Genomic DNA, 20,354 nt, shown 5'->3' with positions numbered 1-20,354 from the left:
ATTTAACTAATATTTAATTTTTTTAAATTTCGATATTATTTAGTTAAGAGAGATAATTTATTAAGTTACTTTGATCAATTTTTCAATATTCAAAATTTACAAACGAATCAATCGAAAATGATTATTAATAATATAATTTGAAATATTATAATATTTATAAAATATACTTCAAAAATATATTTCACATATATTGTTAATATTTATAAATTATACCTCAAAAAGGCTCCTTTATTTAAATAAATAAACGTTGGTTATTTTCAATTTTTATTATAATTCAATTGATTTCAATTAGTTTTATTAAGAATTCGAATAATTCAATTTTTAAAATTTTAAAATCGAATTAATCAAATGCTCACCTGTAAATGTTATAGTCAACAAAAGAATAAAAGGAAATAAATAAAATAAAATAAAATGACGATTGGGTGATAGATAGAAAAACACAAATATTAATACTATAACATAATTATCGTCAAAAATCATCACTAAACTATAAAAGTATATACTTTTTTTCAATATTTATTAATAATATATTGTCAAATCCACGGCCGTAGTTGAAGAACAAGGCAGAGTTGGGTTTTAACGTATCCAAAGAGAAAAACAAAAAATGAGAGGGCCACGAGAGACACTCCAGTATCTGAGCTGAAGATTCTAAAGCATGGCCACAGCATGAGTAGGCGGGTTGTACGGTATGGCGGCAGCAAAACCTGGTGGCATGTCTCGGTGATGGGGCGCATGCATATTGCACAGCGTACTCATTTCTTCATACGGCGGGGTGTATGGACTATGATGTACGCTCGCTGGTGTGTAAAAAGTAATGCTTACGCTTCTCCCACTCCAGGAAAGCCGGTCCTGAATGGGAGACGAGACAAGGACTCATCTCTGTGGATGTTGCGAAGCTACGCCTACGCCACATGCCTGACATCCACCCACTTTTCCCATGGAATCCCTGCACCGGACCAACCACTTTCAGAATTACGTACCACGTTTGTTGAACTCATGGCGCTCCATTTTCATAACGGCTTGCCGGTTTCCTCCCCTACACGGGCTGTAAACACAGCCCATCTATGAGCGCTATTCATTGGCCGTTTACGACCACTCTGGTCCAAAGTTTCAAGTCCAAAAAACTCGTTCCTTTCATATATTCTCCAGGCCCAGCACCTCAAAATCCTATGTCTGAACCCCTCCTAACACTATAGTAAACTTTAAATTTTAGATGTACGACTCAATTAATTAAGAGATGCTTGAATCCTAACACTATGGTATAATTGAGTTGATCATGTACCGCAAAATATTAATTAATTAACCTAATCAAGTTTTTGTAGCACACCCTGTGCCACTGCTAGTTCTTATACCTAAGTTAGGTTCATGCATGATTTTTTTTATTTATTTATTTAGCAAACCATACTAACAATCATAAATTAGTTCAAAATTGATTACATGAAAAACTAAGATAGGGTTACATGATGGGAATAAAATAAAAAGGGCCTAAGTTAATTAAATAAGGAAGAGGAGCGGATCGGAAAGGGGCCCAAAGCGTGAAATGTCCTTCAGATCAGAGCCCCCTGGGAGAACATAACATTTCTAATGAGGATGGGGTCGGTCACTGAAGTTCACCAACACATACGCCAGGAATCTAAAATGGTAGGTGACCAACCGGACGAATATATCTCGTTAATACGATGAGATTCCACAAATAGTAGTAATTAAAATGGCAGCAGTTCGGAGAGTTACAGATGCATAGTTATGGCCTTAAGGAGGAGGTCGATTCCCCTTATTAATAATGCTACAGTCTGTGCCTCTGGTTAGTTAGTCCAAATTAACAAGAGAGAGAGAGAGAGAGAGAGAGAGAGAGAGAGAGAGAGAGAGAGAGAAGATCACAGCCCAATTCCATAAGGCTATGCTACACAGTAGCCAGCAAGTTCGGTTAGTGCTCGTATTTGAGAGAGAGAGAGAGAGAGAGAGAAAGAGAATATATGGGGATGGGGTCGTCGTGAAGGTTGGTATTAAATGCTCTGGACCTCGATGTGAGTTTTGGTAGTCGAGGTTTTTAATGCACCACTGCAACTCCCCTCTTCTTTTCATGTCCTTAAATACGATACCAAGCAATTCCCATTTCTTCTCACAACATCACTTCCATCTCCCATATCTCTTTCTTCTCCATTCCTTACTGCTATACAATGCCCCATTATCTCCTGTTTTCCACTTCTTCGGAATAAAACCATGCAAATTCATCACCTGTGTTTCATTCTTAACCTAAAAGAACTGCAGCAGAGATGCCTTCAGAAGGATTTGATTTGAATACAATATAGTTCTGTTGGTTGCAATAGTCACTACGATGTTGGCTCGGTTCACTCAGACAAAATCAACCCTACGCTTCTCAAGCACACACACACAAAAAAAAGAGCTTTAGATTTTGCGTATCTTCCATGTGTTTTGATTGAGCCGTGCCAATATCCTAGTGCCTTTTCAATTCACCTACCGCACTTAAAAGGCGAATAAATCCATGCCAAGGTCCAGCAACGCCATTGACAGGTGCTCCGTCTGTATCAAGGTATAGTCTCGACTCTCGACCCTGCTCCGTTTTTTGTTTTCCTTCAAGCTTTCCTACCTCACTTTCCAACTGAGCACATCACATTGGCTCTCCCATATGTTTCAAACGTTCAAACAGAAGTGCTATTGTTTACTTTTCACGAGAGGTCATGTTTTTGTCTTTCCATTTTTGTGCGCAGCCCTCAGCTGACAGTTTAGCAATTAGCATATAGCTATAAAGCAAGGTTTTGGAAGTTTTAACTAATTATTAAGTAGAAAAATTAGTACTGCATACTATTATATTAAAACTGAAATGAAGAACTAAAACCTACTTGCAATTCATCAATTTCTTCTTTTGTAAAAGGGTGTGTTCTTTAGCCTTTTACATCTCTGACCAAGGGATATCCTGATCAATTTGTTCATCTGAAATCTTAAACAGTTTAGAATATTAATTGAAGCCAATAAAAAAGTGGCTTTTACGTACCTTGCGTGGTGCTAAATATTTTGATCAGCTACATTGCTCATAGACAAAGTTCAGTACCCAAAAGTATGGTGAGTTTACATTTGTTCGAAAACAAAAATTCAAACCTGAGCTGCATTTGATTGATTATGAGTATATAAAGTGACAATTCTGCAATAAATGGACGACAAAAGTCGCAAAAATTTGTTGTATTTATAACATTTTTTGTTGCTCTCCACTCAGTCTGCAGGGACATAATGGTAGGAAACAATATATAGCGTACCTATTCTCTCTTCAGCACATGCTTGGTAACTTGCATACTCTCCGAACAATCTGTAGATCCACCCTCCATCTCCTTATATTTCAATCTGGTAGCGTTGCAACTAGCAAGACGTTTCCCCCGAGGCAGAGAACTTTTTTTTTTTGAAATTTCATTTGAATTGAAGAAAGGGAGAACCTGAGTTCACCACTTACAACAATTTTGTAAGGTTATGCTCCAACAAAGGACCAGGGGTATACCATTACAAAATTCTCTCATTGTCAAATTCCCTCTACACTTTCAGAAAGAAAACCAGCCTAAACACCCACAGTGAAAACAGCCAACGCCACTAACATCTGGTTAGCCACCTGCACCCAAAAAGCACCCTCATACAATGAACAGAATGAAAAGATAAACACCTAACAGTAAAACAGTCCCCTGCATCAACAAACACCACTATAATCAAGCAAAAAGAGACCAACCAATAGCACTACCATTACCCATCAACCGCGTAGGGACGCCCCCTGCAGGGAAAAGAAAATACAAACCCTTGATTGCTTAGCTGATCACCACTCAGGATCAGATATATATATGCATCATCTCTATTGTTATTGTGTCTTTTTATTCCATTTAATCTCTTAAAAAGATTAGGAAAGGAAAGCAGACAAAGAATCCAAACTTTTCAATGAAGCAAAGAAGACGAGTTGGTTGAGGAGAGTTAATGTGAGAAGTGGGAGCGTTGGCCAATCTTTAATAACTAGAGTAAATTAGATAGGTGGCAAAGAGGAAAAGAATCTGTATACTTTTATTTACAAGGAAGCCTGCTATCACTTCGGCAGTCAGACAAAGATTCCCTCATTCATTACTGTACTGTGCGTGCATGCCGATCTTCCCATTTCCTCCATGTTCTGTTCCCATACAATCCCATTTTCCCCCCCATGGTCCACTTTCCCTTTTAGATATGAAGAAGGATGAATTCAAAAACGATTCAAACTGTTTCATGCATCTTGGTATATGTATACACTCCATTGTCCCACTATGAATAAAGGTACTTCTCTCTGTTTGCTCCCATTTGTTACTATCACCCTGACCCTACAGTTCTTTTCCTGTCTGAAGAGCTTTCCCTTACTGTCAACCAGATTCTTGTAATCAGTATGATCTGCTAGCCTGATGAAATTAACTCGAATGATTTTCATGGTTTTTGCTACCATTTTAGAACCAAAAAACACCATGTATGATCATAATAACTGGTTAAGCTCTGGTTCAAATGAACATTTATACCAATTTACCTTCTAGTTAGCTAGCTAGACTGGTGCTAAAACATAAATGACTTCAAAAAGATATAATTTCATTATCCACTAATAGGATCTGGAACTTTTTGTTGGCACTTAACTTGCTCCGGAAGACCAGTTGCCCATAGCCAGTGACATGCACTAGACAGAATCGTGGCAGACACCTTTTTCTCGAGTCTTGCCTCTAGCCAATGCCTGAGAAGGAAAAGTCAGTTCAACTTAATAGATAGGATTCCTTTTTTTACCGATCTTGCTGCCAGTAATGTATAAGACTTTGGGCAAAAAAGTTCAGAGACCTTTGGGAATCATATGTATTAATGGTAACATTGTGAAGTACTTTCGAGGGTTGCTGGAACATGCAATGCGTTATTTAAGGACCAGTAGATTGAAGAAAAATGTCTCAATTCATCTTAATATAAACTAAAACCTATCCAGGTAACAAGCATAATAATAACGATGATGATTACTATAAGGATGATATTAGATTAACGGGAAACTTTTTTATGTGTGAAGGAGAGTATTAGGATACCTTTAAAAGCTTAGTGTTTAAATATTTAAATAAGGTTTTTTTATTGAAATTTAAAAAAAATTATCGCTAGTTGGAGATTATTAAAAACATATTACCTTCATTGAAAATAGAAAAAATAATTAAGAATTATTAATATTATGAGAATTGAAAAGTGATAAAAAAAAATAAAAATTTATTAGACACATAATTAAAAAAATGAGAGAATATGTAATTTTATTAATTATTTTAACTTTTATATAAGTAAGGAAGTGAGATAAATAGTTAAAAATTAATAGAAGATAGGAAGTGAAAAAAAATAAATATTTAATAGACACTTAATTTAAGAAATATTTTATTAATTATTTTGATTTTTATTTATATTTAATATAATTAATTATATTATATAAAATTATGAAGCTTGTAAAATTGTAAGACCTAAAGTAAGAACTTTGGTGGCTTTATGCAAAAGCTGGGCCTGCTGATATTAGGTAATTGTTTAATAGGAATTAGCATGTAAACGGAAGAAACATATAGACCCAACTAGACGATAGTGGGAGGTTAATTTGGTGCATTGAGTCAATGAAGTTTCCGATGGCCTATAGTGGAAGGTTGCAGCCTTATTTTTGCATGGTGAAAATATGCCGAGCCCACCAAGGTAAACAAATCAGAAATATTGATTACCAAGAGCCAACCACATTGACTAACTTTTCAGTTAATTTTCCATGCCAACTGTGGGCGAACCATGTTATGACCACAGGCAATGACGAAAGCAATCTCCTTTGTCAACCTCCATGGTTATGCTGCCTCCTTTATTACAACATGAACAGCACATAGACACACGGATCCAGGGGGGCCATCTATACATTATATAACTTGATACAGTCATACTGCTTACAAAAAAAGTGTCGTTTATATTTGAAAACAAAAGGAAAAGAATAAACCTAATGCATGATGCATAGGTCAATTCTTGGCCGGTATTGTGTGGGCTTGAATGGAATCGATTGCTTAAAAAAGTTGTCAAATCTAAGCACCTTGACCAATTGCACAAATTTTTTGTCTCGATTTTCCAAATCTTTGATTGCTAATCGTTAGGCCAAGTTTGAACTTTGAACTTTGAAGCTAGGACTGATGTTTTCCCATCCCAAGCATTCAACAACATTAGTCACATGGAAAGTTAAACCAACATTTTTCAACATGTTTACATGATCAAGCAACATGCATTCTAATTAGTATCAGGTTCAAATTTTGACATCATTTGTTTCAGCATTTTCTGGTTCATGTCATTGGGTTGTTTCATAATTAATGTTTTTCATGCAATACCAAAAGAGGGTACTTAATTACTTCTTTGACTTGCACACGAAACAATTAGTAGACATTAAGATATCATTAATTCCCATTAATTTAATTCAATAAGAAATTTTATAACATAAGAGTACTGTGAGAATACTTGTTAACTAATAAAATTTTAATTGAATAATCAAACGTGGTCTCTTAATTAAAAATTTCGGTAGAGCGTATTGTGTAAACTGATTGAAGCTGGAAAACGTTATCATCTAATAAACCATGCTATGGAAAATGGTTCCAATTGCAAGTTCATAACACAAGAGTAATTTCAATGCCAAACTTATTTCCTCTCATAAAGCCAAAAAGAAAATTGACATTTCTAGAAAAAAAAAATAATTAAACATCACACGCAAACGAACTTGATTCACACGCCTAAGAAATTGCCTCTTGCATCATGGCTTCGGTGGCAGGATGATTTGCATTCCACAATTTCAATTTCAATATTCCCGTTCGTTTGCACATGCTCATTCTTTTTCATGAGAGTTGAGTTTTGAAAAGTAATCTATTAATTAAAGATTTCTGCGACTGTATCAATAATTCGGTATTCTAATATTAATAAAATTGCTTTGTGAATATCAAAAGGGAATCACAAAATCAACATCTGTATACTTTTCCACAAACATACGTAGATTCCTCCAATTCGCCGCTTACGCGAAATTTCCGCGGTTAGAATCATTCGCAGGAGCATCCTGGTCCACTAGAGAGTCTTTGGTTATATACCTGAGCATAATCAAACGGAACCACAGTTTTCCATGGAACTCCAGACACACCCAAGCTTCCTCTGGTATCATCACCAGGGATTTGTACTTTGATTCATTGTTCACACTTTGGATTTCCTGCAATTACTGTTGCCTTTTGGGATAATTACTTTTGGTGCTTGATTCTTCAAGGATGAAAAAGGCTATTCAATTATAGACACCTTTTTCTCCTTTTCCTCCACCACCATCTCATGATGTGGTGCCACCCTGACCCTGTCTCTTTATATATAGCCACCCAGAGTACGATTATAGTGCTTCTACTTTCGGAATTCTCATCTTGCTGTTAAAAGCCTTATACTTTTTAGTTCTTTCTGAGTCTATTTAGGTTGCCATGGGATCCAGCCCCAGGACCCTCCAAGCCATTGTGGGTGCGCCTGGGGTGAGAGGAAAGAAGGTCGCCGCTCTGTCGAAAGATGGTTTGACTGCTTTCATTCAGTCAATCGTTTCCACCAAACAAGAAATGAAAGAGCCCTTTTACGTGCTGGATTTGGGTGTTGTCATGGCTCTGTTTGACAAGTGGGCCCGTAACCTTCCCATGGCTCAACCTTTCTACGCCGTTAAGTGTAACCCCAACCCAGCTTTGCTTGGGGCATTAGCTACCCTGGGCTCAGGCTTCGACTGTGCAAGTAAGGCCGAGATTGAATCCGTTTTGTCTCTTGGTGTTTCACCTGGTAGAATCATCTTTGCTAATCCATGCAAAGCAGAGTCCCACATCAAGTATGCTGCAACAGTCGGTGTTAACCTGACAACTTTCGACTCCAAAGAGGAACTTGAGAAGATTAAGAAGTGGCACCCTAAATGTGCCTTATTGATCCGAGTCAAGGCCCCGGATGATGGCGGCGCAAGATGCCCTTTAGGTCCCAAGTACGGTGCACTTCCGGAGGAAGTCACCCCTCTTCTCCAAGCTGCTCAAACTGCACGGCTCACCGTTACAGGAGTCTCGTTCCACATTGGCAGTGGAGCCATGCAGTTTCGAGCCTATCGAGAAGCCATAGCAGCAGCTAAAACTGTGTTTGAAACGGCTGCTAGACTTGGCATGCCCAAAATGCATGTGCTAAACATCGGTGGAGGGTTCACAGCCGGCCCACAATTCGCTGAAGCAGCGTCAACGGTGAAAGCCGCTCTCCAAGCGTATTTCCCAAACGAGCCAAGCTTAACAGTAATTGCGGAGCCTGGTCGTTTTTTTGCGGAGTCAGCTTTCACCCTAGCCACCAACATTATAGGAAAGCGCGTTAGGGGTGATTTAAGAGAGTATTGGATCAACGATGGGATCTACGGCTCAATGAACTGTATTCTCTATGACCATGCGGTCGTCACCTGCATGCCTCTCGCAAGAGCATCCAGTCCCAGGTGCAAAGGAGCCAGGACCTACGATTCCACCGTGTTTGGACCCACGTGCGATGCGCTTGACACGGTCTTGAAAGGTTATCCGCTGCCAGAACTGCAAGTGAACGACTGGCTGGTGTTTCCCAACATGGGGGCTTACACGGCGGCTGCTGGGTCCAATTTCAATGGGTTCAACACGTCAGCCATCCTGACGTACCTTGCTTATTCCAACCCAAATTGAGTGAGGCCCTTGGCGAACTGGACTGCATGGTTTCGTGTTTGACATGCCATCGATGCTCTCATCATTTGGTCTGCGATTGTTGTGAATTATTTTATATCGTTATATTAGTTTCTGCTTGAAATTTGTATCTTCTCTATTGGAATATGATTCTGCAACTAAAAATTTAGACACCTAATGCTAATAAGACAGTATCTTCTATTCAATTTCTCTATCACTCTTTTCTTTTTCCCCTCAAAGGTTCTTCTACAGTAAGCCTATCGGTCGGTGAATAAAAATTAATTATTTATATTTATATTATTGAATAAAAAATTTAATCATTTACAAATGTTAATTTATAAATATATAATAGTATGAATACAAATAATTATAGTGAAAATTAATCATTTCAAATTGTTAGCCGTAAATTTGTGAGAATAAACACAACAAATCATAAAGTTGAAATAAATATTATTAAAATATTATGTAAACCTTAATGTAACATGTCAATTTAGACAAAATGAGCATACTTTTAATGAAAATTAATCATTTATATGTATATGCTTTAGAAAAAATATTTAATCATTTACAAATGTTAATTAATAAATACATAAAACTAAAATAAAAACACTTGTAATGAAAATTGATATTTAAAAATCTTAACGTAAATTTATAAGAATAAACGTAAAAATTCATAAAGTTGAAATAAGATTTTTAAAGTATTGACATAAATGTTTAAGAGTTATCATAACAAGTTAATTTAAACATAATAAATATACTTTTAGTGAAAATTAATCATTTATATTTATGTTCTCAAATAAAAAATATTTAACCATTTACAAATGTTAATTAATAAATATATAAAAATTAGCCATTTAATAATCTTAATGTAAATTTATAAAAATAAAGGTAAAAATGGTCATAAAAGTACAAAAAAGGCATTAAAGATTTGTAAGAGAAAGGGTTTGGCCATAAAGTGTGATTTCATTAAAAATCTGTAAAAGTGCAAAAAAGGTTAGCCATTGGCCAATTACCAAAAAACAAGATGAGAAAGACATCAAGTGCCCCACAAGATGAAGATGGTGTGAATTTTAAATATCTAATCTCTTTTTAATACATAATCAATGTGAGATTCATATGGTTCTCCGTTGAAATCATAACATTTTATATTCTATAAGAAAGCAAAAAAGTTATGGCCAACCTTTGACATCAAACATACATATGGTATATCTTGTAAGAATACAAAAAAGGGTTGATCTACATCTAATATATTCTGTAAGAATACAGGCCAACCCTTGATAACAAATAGACATCTGGTTTATTTTATAAGAATACAAAAAAGTGCCAATAGGAAAAAGACATTTAGTATTTTTTGTAAGAACACAAAAAATGGTTGGTCTTTATGGTGTGAATTTTAAATGTCCAATCTCATTTTAGTACATAATCAATGCAGAATTCATAGCTTCCCACTGAAATCATAACATTCTTCTCGACATGGGATTAATAGTTCTCGTTGGGACCGTGACATCTAACCTATTTCATTATTCTTAATCAAAGTTGAATCTTCTATAGTATAAAGGTATAATAACAAAAGTTTACATAAGTAAACACTACGAAATCTATGTGCAATTGAGCATAAAAGGTTGATACAAACAGTTTAATAAGAATGAAAAGTTTCAAGGACATACTACAGGAAAAAAAAATGATCGCATTTGAGCATTTGGTTCATTGGTTGGTGTATAATCCCCTGCCTAGAGAGTAGCGTTTGAATCTCCTTTTCCCAAATTTAAAAAAAAAACTAAAGAAAAAGAAATGGTAAGATTTTTTTGGCTAATTGCTCAAAAAAAATTTCAAATTAAAATAAAACTTTTGTTCAATATCTTACTCCATATCAAACTTATTATTTTATTTTGTTCAATATTTTTTCTGTATTTCTTAGTACCAAAAATAAATAATAAATAATACAACATAAATTTAAGAAAAAATAAAATAGATTACAAACATATATAAGAATTAGGAGTGAGCATTCAATTAAATCGGTTAATTCGTTAAGGAATACCATTAACCAACTTAATCGACTTTCCTAAAAAACTTAATCGAACCAAATCAACTTAACGGCTTTAACTACCTTTAAATTAACATACTGTAGCTGATTAAATCGGTTTTAACCAATTTAAACAAAATTTTCAAAAATTTTTTGTTTTTAAAATTTATTTAATAATATATTTTAATGTACTTTATGTTACCACATATTACATTATTACTTATAATTTTACAAATATGCTAATATAGTATATTGTTAATATATATTTTTTTACTAATTAGTATATTAATAATTAAGTATACTATGTAGTATATTTGTTATACTATATATTGATTAATTAGTGTATTAATAAGTATATTATGTATAGTGTATTAAGATATATATTATATAATGTATAACTGTAAACAATGAATATAACTATATATTAATACTATGTATAGTGTATTAATATATTACTATATATAGTTAATATATACTTATATAGTGTATAAGTATAATAAGAAGTCATATAATATATATAGTATAATAGTATATGGTTATATATAATAATATATTGTTATTGACTAATTAGTGTATTAATAAGTATACTATATAATATATGTTCAATATTGTTATATATTATAATATAATAACATTAACTCATTAAGTCATTAACATATCAATATATAGTATATTAATAAGTTATTATATTTAATTACTAATATAAGTTATATTACTATGCATAGTGTATTAAGATATATATTATATAATGCTTAAATGTAAATAATGTATACTGTATTTATATTTACTATATATAATTAATATATAATTATATAGTATATATATATATATTATTAATATATATATTATATTTAGTGTATAACTATATACTAATATTGTATAGTGTATTAATATATTACAATATATAGTTAACATATACTTATATCGTATATAAGTATACTAAGAAGTCATATAATATACATAGTATAATAGTATATGGTTATACATAATAATATATTGTTACTGACTAATTAGTGTATTAATAAGTATACTATATAATATATGTAGTATCTTGTTATATATTATAATATAATAACATTAACTCATTAAGTCATTGATATATCAATATATAGTATATTAATAAGGTATTATATTTAATTACTAATATAAGTTGTATTACTATATAGTACTAATACTTGTAAAAGTTAGTTTTTTTTTTTTTATAATTGGAGGGAGAGTAGATTCAAACCCTACTCTTTAGGCAGGGAGATCATACACCAACCAATGAGCCAAATACTCGGGTATCTTGTAAAAGATAGTTTAGTAATATAAGTTATATTACTATAGTATACTAATTATATTAATAATTTAATATAACTTATACTATATTACTATAGTTTATTAAGTTACTATAGTCTATAGCGTATAGACTATATATTGTTTATTAATAAATATGCTATATAGAGTATAATAAATTAATAACTTATCAATACGGTATTAACTTAAATTTATGGTAGTTTTCATTATATTTTGCATTATGTTCAATTTTAAATAACTTTTTGTGTGATTATATTTATATCAATAATATTAATGTCTAAATAAAGTATTTTTTAAGTGAAAATATTATTAAGATCGAATCATTTTGAAAAAACAAATCCCTAATATATCATTCAACAATAATCTCTTAACTTCAATAGAAAGAGTATTAGAAGTTAAAAAAATTCTAATTTGTAATAAAAACAATACTCGTTATATGATTAGCTACATTATTTCTTTCATGGTAAATGTGCAATACGTTCACCTCTCAGTGCTAGTGAAGTAGATCATTAAAGAACTTGGATTAAATCCGAGTTTGCACACGGATGAGCTGAGAGTGAAGTGACAACCTGTACCACCATCTTATTATCAACTTGGAGCATAATCTTTCTGAATTCAAGTCCCAAGCAAGCTTAAGGCCATGATTAACTCCCCACAATTCAGCTCGATAAGCTGAGCATTTGACTAGTTTCATTGGATAACCACTTTGCTAATTCCCTTTTGCATCTCAGATAACCCCTCAGCACCTACTGTTTCAAGAGATCTCCGAAATGCGCCATCAAAATTAATTGCAATCCACACAATTGGTGGCATTTTCCAACCAACAAGAATTTCTTATTTTCTTGTATTTTGCCCATTAATGGAATCTAGTACAGAAAAAGCAGTATTGATCGATAGCGCCATCAATATAGAAAAATGTGAGAGTAAATACATGTAAAAAAAGCCTTCTTGGTGATTAAATCTAGTCCTTTATTCATATATATGTATAGAAAAATTGTGAGTGCATACATGTAATAAAACCCTTTAAAATATATAAAATTCAAAATCAATTAATTCGATTAACAAATTTAAATTTTTTCAACTAAATTAAACTGACTTAACCAAACTTTTTAATCAATTTAACTAAATCAAGCTAAATTAATAGAATTTATCGATTAATTCAATTTTAACCAAATTTGGCTCACCCTTTATAAGAATATCAAAACCATAACTTTTATTTAGGTTGGGTTTACCTTTTAGAGAGCCCACCACTTCAAATGGTCTATGGGCTTAAAATTAAATCAAAATGAACCGGGTCAAAGCTGATCAACGGTTAATGCCAATCAATGCCGGTCCATTGTAAAAAAATCCCAAAAATTCTAAAACGTCTCGATCTCCCCTTTCACCTTATCAATTTAATTTTCTCAAAATCCTCACTATTCTTCCAGAAAATCAAAAGAAAAAAAGAAAATATTTTAAATTTTTGTGTTTTGTCTTGTGCTTGCTAAGACTTTCCTCTGAGTTTATTTCTGTGTTGATGTCTATGGATGTTGAGGGCTTAGAAATTTGTAAGCATTAGCCTTTCCTTGTAAACTATTTGAGAACTTCGCCAAGCTATGGATTTTTTTTGGTACATTAATTAGTTCTGGCTCCATTAAGTATAATGTAAATGCCGCATTTTCTATTAATAAAATTACTGTACGCCTTTCCAGAAAAAAAAAAGTATAATGTAAATGACTATATATGGAACTGCAATTTTTCCAAATTAAAACCAGGGTTTGCAAGAATAGCTAGCTTGTGTACTCAAGGATCAATAACAGTCTGGATCCATTGGGATTTCTCTCCTCTCACCAAGTGGACTTGAAAGTAACCATGGTGATCTCAGTTTCAACAAGCTGGATCTTCTCTTTCTAAACTATGTCTGGGCTCTGTTTCTTTAACATTTCTCGTGAATCCAATCTTCCTCATCTTGCTCTATGTAGAAAATGGATGTAGTTTTGTCTTTTGATCTTGGGATTGGGTGTTACTAATGCTGATGTGCTCTTTCTCTTCTCTCTGCTAAGAAAATTTCTTTTTCTTTACATAAAAGTATACATGCAAACCGAACAATATTGATTAAAACGTATCCTTTCTTGCCATGAAAGTAGATATAAAGAACAGTTAACAGACATGAATATGATCGCAGTAATTCAATTGTTGCAAGAAAAGTGGGTGCGCCTCTGTTCATGTGGCGCAGTCATCAATCTCAAGGCATGCTTTTCATGCTTACGAGCTAGCGTCTTCCCATCATCTCTTCCCCAGCTATATTCCTAACTAAGATCATGGTGACTTAAAACGAACATCTTCAGCAATGTGACAAAAGATGGCTGAAATGGACTTTAGCTAGCTGGCCTGCTTCCTTTGAATTCGTTTTGGTCTTTCCCTTTCTACATTGATACACTCAGTCGAGCTTCGGACAGGTAGTCCTCATTCTTGCTTGATGCTATAATATCTTTAGCAAACGACAGAGCACTGCCTTCACAAGCTGTCATGCATGCATCTTAAACAAAGGAATCCTGTACGCTGACTCGTTTCTTGGCAGCAATGGCACGCAGGACTCTCACAACCAAATTTTCGAGCCATGACCGACGCAAGGGATCAATGGGCTCAGCCTACCAAGCCCAAGCAAGTCTACTTACATGATCTTATACGTTAATCCGTATTCCTTTAGAATCCAAAATTCATAATGCTCAATTACAATTCCTCTGAAAACAACTCACAAAACCCAATCATGTATTCATAATGACATCATTAACCATTATATACATACATATAATTTGGCAAGTGAATCTCAGCATTTCACAACAAATAGTCATATACACGTAATTAAAATTTGACCATCAGCGGAATGATTCTAGATGGGAGATATGACTACTGAATGTCAAAATACTTGTCCAAAAGATGGGAGTACGTGAACACCTCAATCTACATCTCAACCACCCCTGAATCTGAAAACATGAAGTTGAAAACGTGAGTATAAACTCAGTGAGTGAACATAGAAAGGGAACAAGCAATTACAAGAAATGATTTAGAAATCATGATGCACTTAAGTTTGAAAACAATGCAACCTAGTTCAAGTTCTTATTAAAATCCTTCCATCAACCCTGGGTTATTAAATCATTTCATAATAAAGGAACCATATTTAGCAGAAAATCGAAAAGAGAGGAAATTTTCAGCAATCATCCAAGCAAGGCAGTATAAACAGAATGTTCTTGTTGCAATAAAATTAATTCACATGTAAATGGAAAATTTTCAAGATTTATCATGCCATATAATCACATATTATAATCATAATTTTTCTATTGCATATACATATGCTTAAACACATATCAATTAATATACCACCACACCTCATCCAGCTCATGTACATCATCACCGGCATGTGCACTGCCCGCTCCGCACATGCACTGTTGTAATTATCACGACAACATCATTACCGGCGTGTACACTGCCAACTCCGCACATGCACGGTTGTAATTATCACGACAGCATCATTACCGACGTGTGCACTGCCCACTCGGCACATGCACGTTTATAATTATCACGATAACATCATTACCGGCATGTGCACTGCCCACTCCGCACATGCACAGTTGTATTTGTCACACAATGGTACCATTTATGACATAGTATATATATATATATATATATATATATATATATATGTATATTATTATACAGAAACATATGAATTCATCACACTATCCATTTCATAACATAAAAACATTTCATAAGGGCTTGTTCCCGTGCAAGTTTTTTTTAAAGAAAAGCCAATAAAACGTTTTAGAGGATTCAATCAAATATAAACGTGTATATCCCAAGACATTTTAATACAAGTTCACTCACCTGGCAACAATGAGATTTTAAGTCGCTATTTGTTCGGAGGTGTCTCTAACTATTTTCACTGGCCGATCGCTCGTTATTTACTCCGGCATGCCACCACAGTTCTCTAACTTTATCTTTGTACTTCCTAGCAATAATACGAACCCAATATATCTAATTACATACGTATACGAGTAGCATTTCAATCAATTAATCCTTATTCAAATTTACATTTTCATCCTATCATGAAACCATCTTCAATTAACTCACATCTTAATACATTTTTACCAAAATTACTTATATCCATTGCTTACGAAATTCCTTTGATTATATCACCGACAACTCATTTATGATGTCACGTGCCTACTTCAACATTTTTAAATAATTTTTGCTCAAATCCATCTTATATTTTCACACATAATCCACATATATGGCAGCAACAATCATTCTCACTTTCACTCGATTATTTCATAATTTTCATGCATTGTTATCTATCTAACTTTCAATACTTTGTTTCTCAATCCTCCATCCACAATATTCCTTTTTCATTTCTTTCAAACAACATGCCATACAATCTTAATAATTTCAACTAGCTTAGGCAAATAAATCCTTTCAACAACCATAAGTCCTCACAATATTCAACTAACCGTAAGCTTTAAAACATAGTGTTAAGCTTACTATTTTCCTTTTCCACTTTGAGTCCTTCATATACCCATGGGTTTATTGGCTTACATGTTATCAATTTTTCTCAAATCAAGCCAATCTTTGCTGCCACAAGAGATTTCTCTAAGTTACTAACTCATTTTCAAAGACTACTCAAGCCAAAAATAAGAATTCTGATCGATCCTTGCTTGAATCACCAAAACCAAGCTTTTTCTTCCTTTCTCTCTTTTTCTTTCTTCTCTTCCTAGGGTTTAGATGTGTTGAAAATTGGGATTAAAGGCTGTAAATTTAGTGCTCAAGAAGTTTGGAGAAGAAAGGAAAAGAAAACATGGAAAGAAAAATGAAGAAAACTTGGTTACATAGTGGACAAAGAGAAAATGGCATGGAAGCTTCAAGAATGGTGTGGAGCATGGAGGAGAAGAGGAAAAAAATCTTACTGGAGAAGATAAGAAAAGTTTTGGGCTAAAAAAAAATCAGAGTCAAAGCTTCCAAAAGGAAGCTTTGACCAAACTTCACGTAAAATTACCGTTTCACCCTTTTTGTTTCTTCCCATTTTAATTTAGTCATCCCAACATTCATTTAACTCCAATTTCCTTCTATTACCTTCTTCTACACATGTACTAATAAAGTATGAAGTTTGTACTCTAACGCGGTGTCCTTATAATATTAAAAATATTTATTTACTCGCGCTATCTTTACTTAATAAAGACACGCGGCCTCATTAACTTCATTTTTCTCCAAAATTCTCTCATTCTTCTTCTCCCCCACTTAGATTGACCATGTACTCCTTTTGCATGAAAAAATTCTGACACTGAATAAAATAGTAATATTTTAATAATATTATTTTATTCTAAAAATTTCCTCTTGTCTCCTCTCATCCCCTTGGTACCCAACATACGTTATTATGCCTCAATTGACTTCCGAATCACTTTTTATCTCATAAATTCTTCTCCGATAAAAATATAATTATTTTCTCGCGTACGAAATATTTTATCTCAAACTATTCTTTTTATTTTTTATCATTTTTAAATATTATAATTAACCTCAATTGACATCCGATAATCTTTATTAATCACCATATCAAAGTACAGAATATTATAAGGACCCTTACAATCTCTAATGTCAACACACACACACACAAGTAATATACTACCAATAAACCATTGCTGTGCTTTGTACTTTCGATGAACTAAAAAGCTTTGATTTCAATTCTTTTCGCATGTTAAAAAAGCTACACAGTAAAAAATGGGGATGGTCCGGAAGTCTGACAATAACCATAAATGCTTGAAACTTCAATCCTACCCATATCTCTTCAATTATTTATGCATGTGTTTGGCGGAAGGTGCATGTGCCTAATTATTTCTTCAGTCCGTTACGGCTCTTTCTGCCAGATGTTGTTTATTTTTGAAAAGTAAATTTCATTATCGATCCATAAGTTAGTATACCATAATAAGTCTTAAACCATACTAGTAAAAGACCTCTTTCTGTCAATTGCTAATTTTCCGAGTTCGCCAAGGAACTTCTTGTTCAATTCACATGTGTTTGTAGGAGTTCATACGTAGGCTAGATGACGCAGTCACATGCAATGTACGTTTGTGATGTGATTTGTTTTTCATTAAATTCGAGTGATGTCTTGTTGAGATTTGGTGCTCTATTTTGCAGTAGTAGAGGTGAGGATCAACAGGAAGTTCAAATGGAAGAAGATTTTAGCTGCCATTTTATTCTTTTACGTATGTCGTTTTTGGTGTCTTTAGTTGTTTGACATTTTTACTTGTCCTTTTACTATTTATTGTGATTATTACTTTTTCCAAACGTGAGGATAACGGTTTTATTGTATTTTTTCCAAAACTACATCGTTTAGGTAGTTGAGGGAATGTTTGGTGTCAGGGTATATCTCACCATTCCGAAAGCATCTAGGATGTTGGAATGCCAAGTGGTGGTTTAGCTAGCTGCAGGGGTTGAGGGTAAGCCAATAATGAGGGGCAGTGCTCTTTCCAAAATTTCTAAAAATATTTATTTTTTAAAAATATTTTATTAATGATCTTCTTAAAATTTTTAAAAAATTTTATTTATTACATATTTTTAATGAGTCACTTAAAATAATTTATTTATTTAATAATTAATATAAATAAAAAATAATAACACAATTTCACAAACCTACTTAACTTTATCCCATTTAATTTTTTCCTCACCTCTTTTTCTTTTTCTCTTTTCTTTTGTGTCTTGTTATTTTTATTTCTCTTTTCTTGTAACTTACCATTGAAACACACTTCATTTTTCAAAAGAGATTTATGAATTTGTGAGTTTGGATAAGGAAAGATAAAAGCCGCTCACCACCATTGTGTAAAATTAAGAAGAGGTAAAGTTTTCTTTTACCTTATTCTTTCTATTTATATTATTTAACTATTGTGTGAAATCTTGTATTTCGTATTTGACTATTTATATTTTATTTATTATAGTTTTATATTTAATATTTTAAGTTTAAATATAAATAAATAAGAATATTATATATTGACTGCATTATTTGTTTTCAAGTTTGATTAAAATATGAGTAAGTTGAAAACAATTAATAAATTTTTTAAAAGAAAAAAAAGTAGGTTGTTCAAATGATTCTCCTACACTTGAATCACCAAGCCTTAATACTTCAACTTATGAAAAAAAGTAATATGAATCAAAACGCTTGATTGATATATTAATTCGTCTTATTTTGACTTTTCTGATTTCTACAGCAACTACAGAGAGAGTCTTTTCAACAATGAAAATTATGAAAACAAGACTCCAAAACAAAATCAATTATGAGTTTCTTATAAATAATTTAGTTATTTATATTGAGAAAGACATTACTAGTCTTTTCAGTATAGAGTCACAAATTGATGAATTTTAATCTAAGAAATATTGTCAAGAAATTTGAATCTAAGAAATATTATATATTGAATCTAAGAAATTTGAATCTAAGAAATATTATATATTGACTGGATTATTTGTTTTCAAGTTTGATTAAAATATGAGTAAGTTGAAAACAATTAATAAATTTTTTAAAAGAAAAAAAAGTAGGTTGTTCAAATGATTCTCCTACACTTGAATCACCAAGCCTTAATACTTCAACTTATGAAAAAAAGTAATATGAATCAAAACGCTTGATTGATATATTAATTCGTCTTATTTTGACTTTTCTGATTTCTACAGCAACTACAGAAAGAGTCTTTTCAACAATGAAAATTATGAAAACAAGACTCCAAAACAAAATCAATTATGAGTTTCTTATAAATAATTTAGTTATTTATATTGAGAAAGACATTACTAGTCTTTTCAGTATAGAGTCACAAATTGATGAATTTGAATCTAAGAAATATTGTCAAGTATAACTTTCTTAAATGACTATTATAAGCTTTTTTTTTTCTTGATTTTTTTATTTATATGTTATATAAAATTATTATTTATATGAATTTTTTTAATCATTGATTAAGTTTTAACATATTAATTTTAAAAATTTTTAATTTTTAATTTTATTTTTATTTTTGACTTACAATAAAAATTGACTAGCTCTGCCGTGGCGAACTGGTCCCTTTCACTTTGTTTCTCTTTCTTCTGTCATGTATATATAGTTGGCTATTGAGTAAATGAAAGGTGAGCACACCGTTTGGTGAAAAATCTAAGTTTTCTCTTTCATTTTTCCTCTAGTTTTGTTTCATCCCTGTTCTTCATATTTCCAGCTATTCAACATGCCTAGCTATTTATTTAGACACCTGCGAAGCATTTGGAAATACATGCACTCTCTGATAGTTTCTCCTTTTCTCTCTCTCGATCAGTCTCGCACC

General features: G+C 32.6%; 1 protein-coding gene across 1 annotated transcript; it reads left to right on the top strand.

Moving 5' to 3' along the window:
• The first annotated feature begins 7,128 nt into the window (after positions 1-7,128).
• Positions 7,129-8,920, top strand: LOC18591634 (ornithine decarboxylase). The gene has a single exon (XM_007017862.3). It carries the CDS (start codon positions 7,482-7,484, stop codon positions 8,715-8,717), a length of 1,236 nt encoding a protein of 411 aa, XP_007017924.3. The 5' UTR covers positions 7,129-7,481; the 3' UTR covers positions 8,718-8,920.
• Positions 8,921-20,354: the final 11,434 nt, after the last annotated feature.

The sequence above is a fragment of the Theobroma cacao genome, chromosome 8, assembly GCF_053813885.1.
Source record: "Theobroma cacao isolate CCN51 chromosome 8, ASM5381388v1, whole genome shotgun sequence".
In the NCBI taxonomy this organism is placed as follows: Eukaryota; Viridiplantae; Streptophyta; class Magnoliopsida; order Malvales; family Malvaceae; genus Theobroma; species Theobroma cacao.
The sequence above is the reverse complement of the archived record's forward strand: the minus strand, read 5'-3'. Positions and strand labels throughout refer to the sequence as shown.

Excerpts from the sequence above, each read along its gene's own strand:
- LOC18591634 (XM_007017862.3), top strand. The coding sequence starts at position 7,482 with ATGGGATCCAGCCCCAGGACCCTCCAAGCCATTGTGGGTGCGCCTGGG.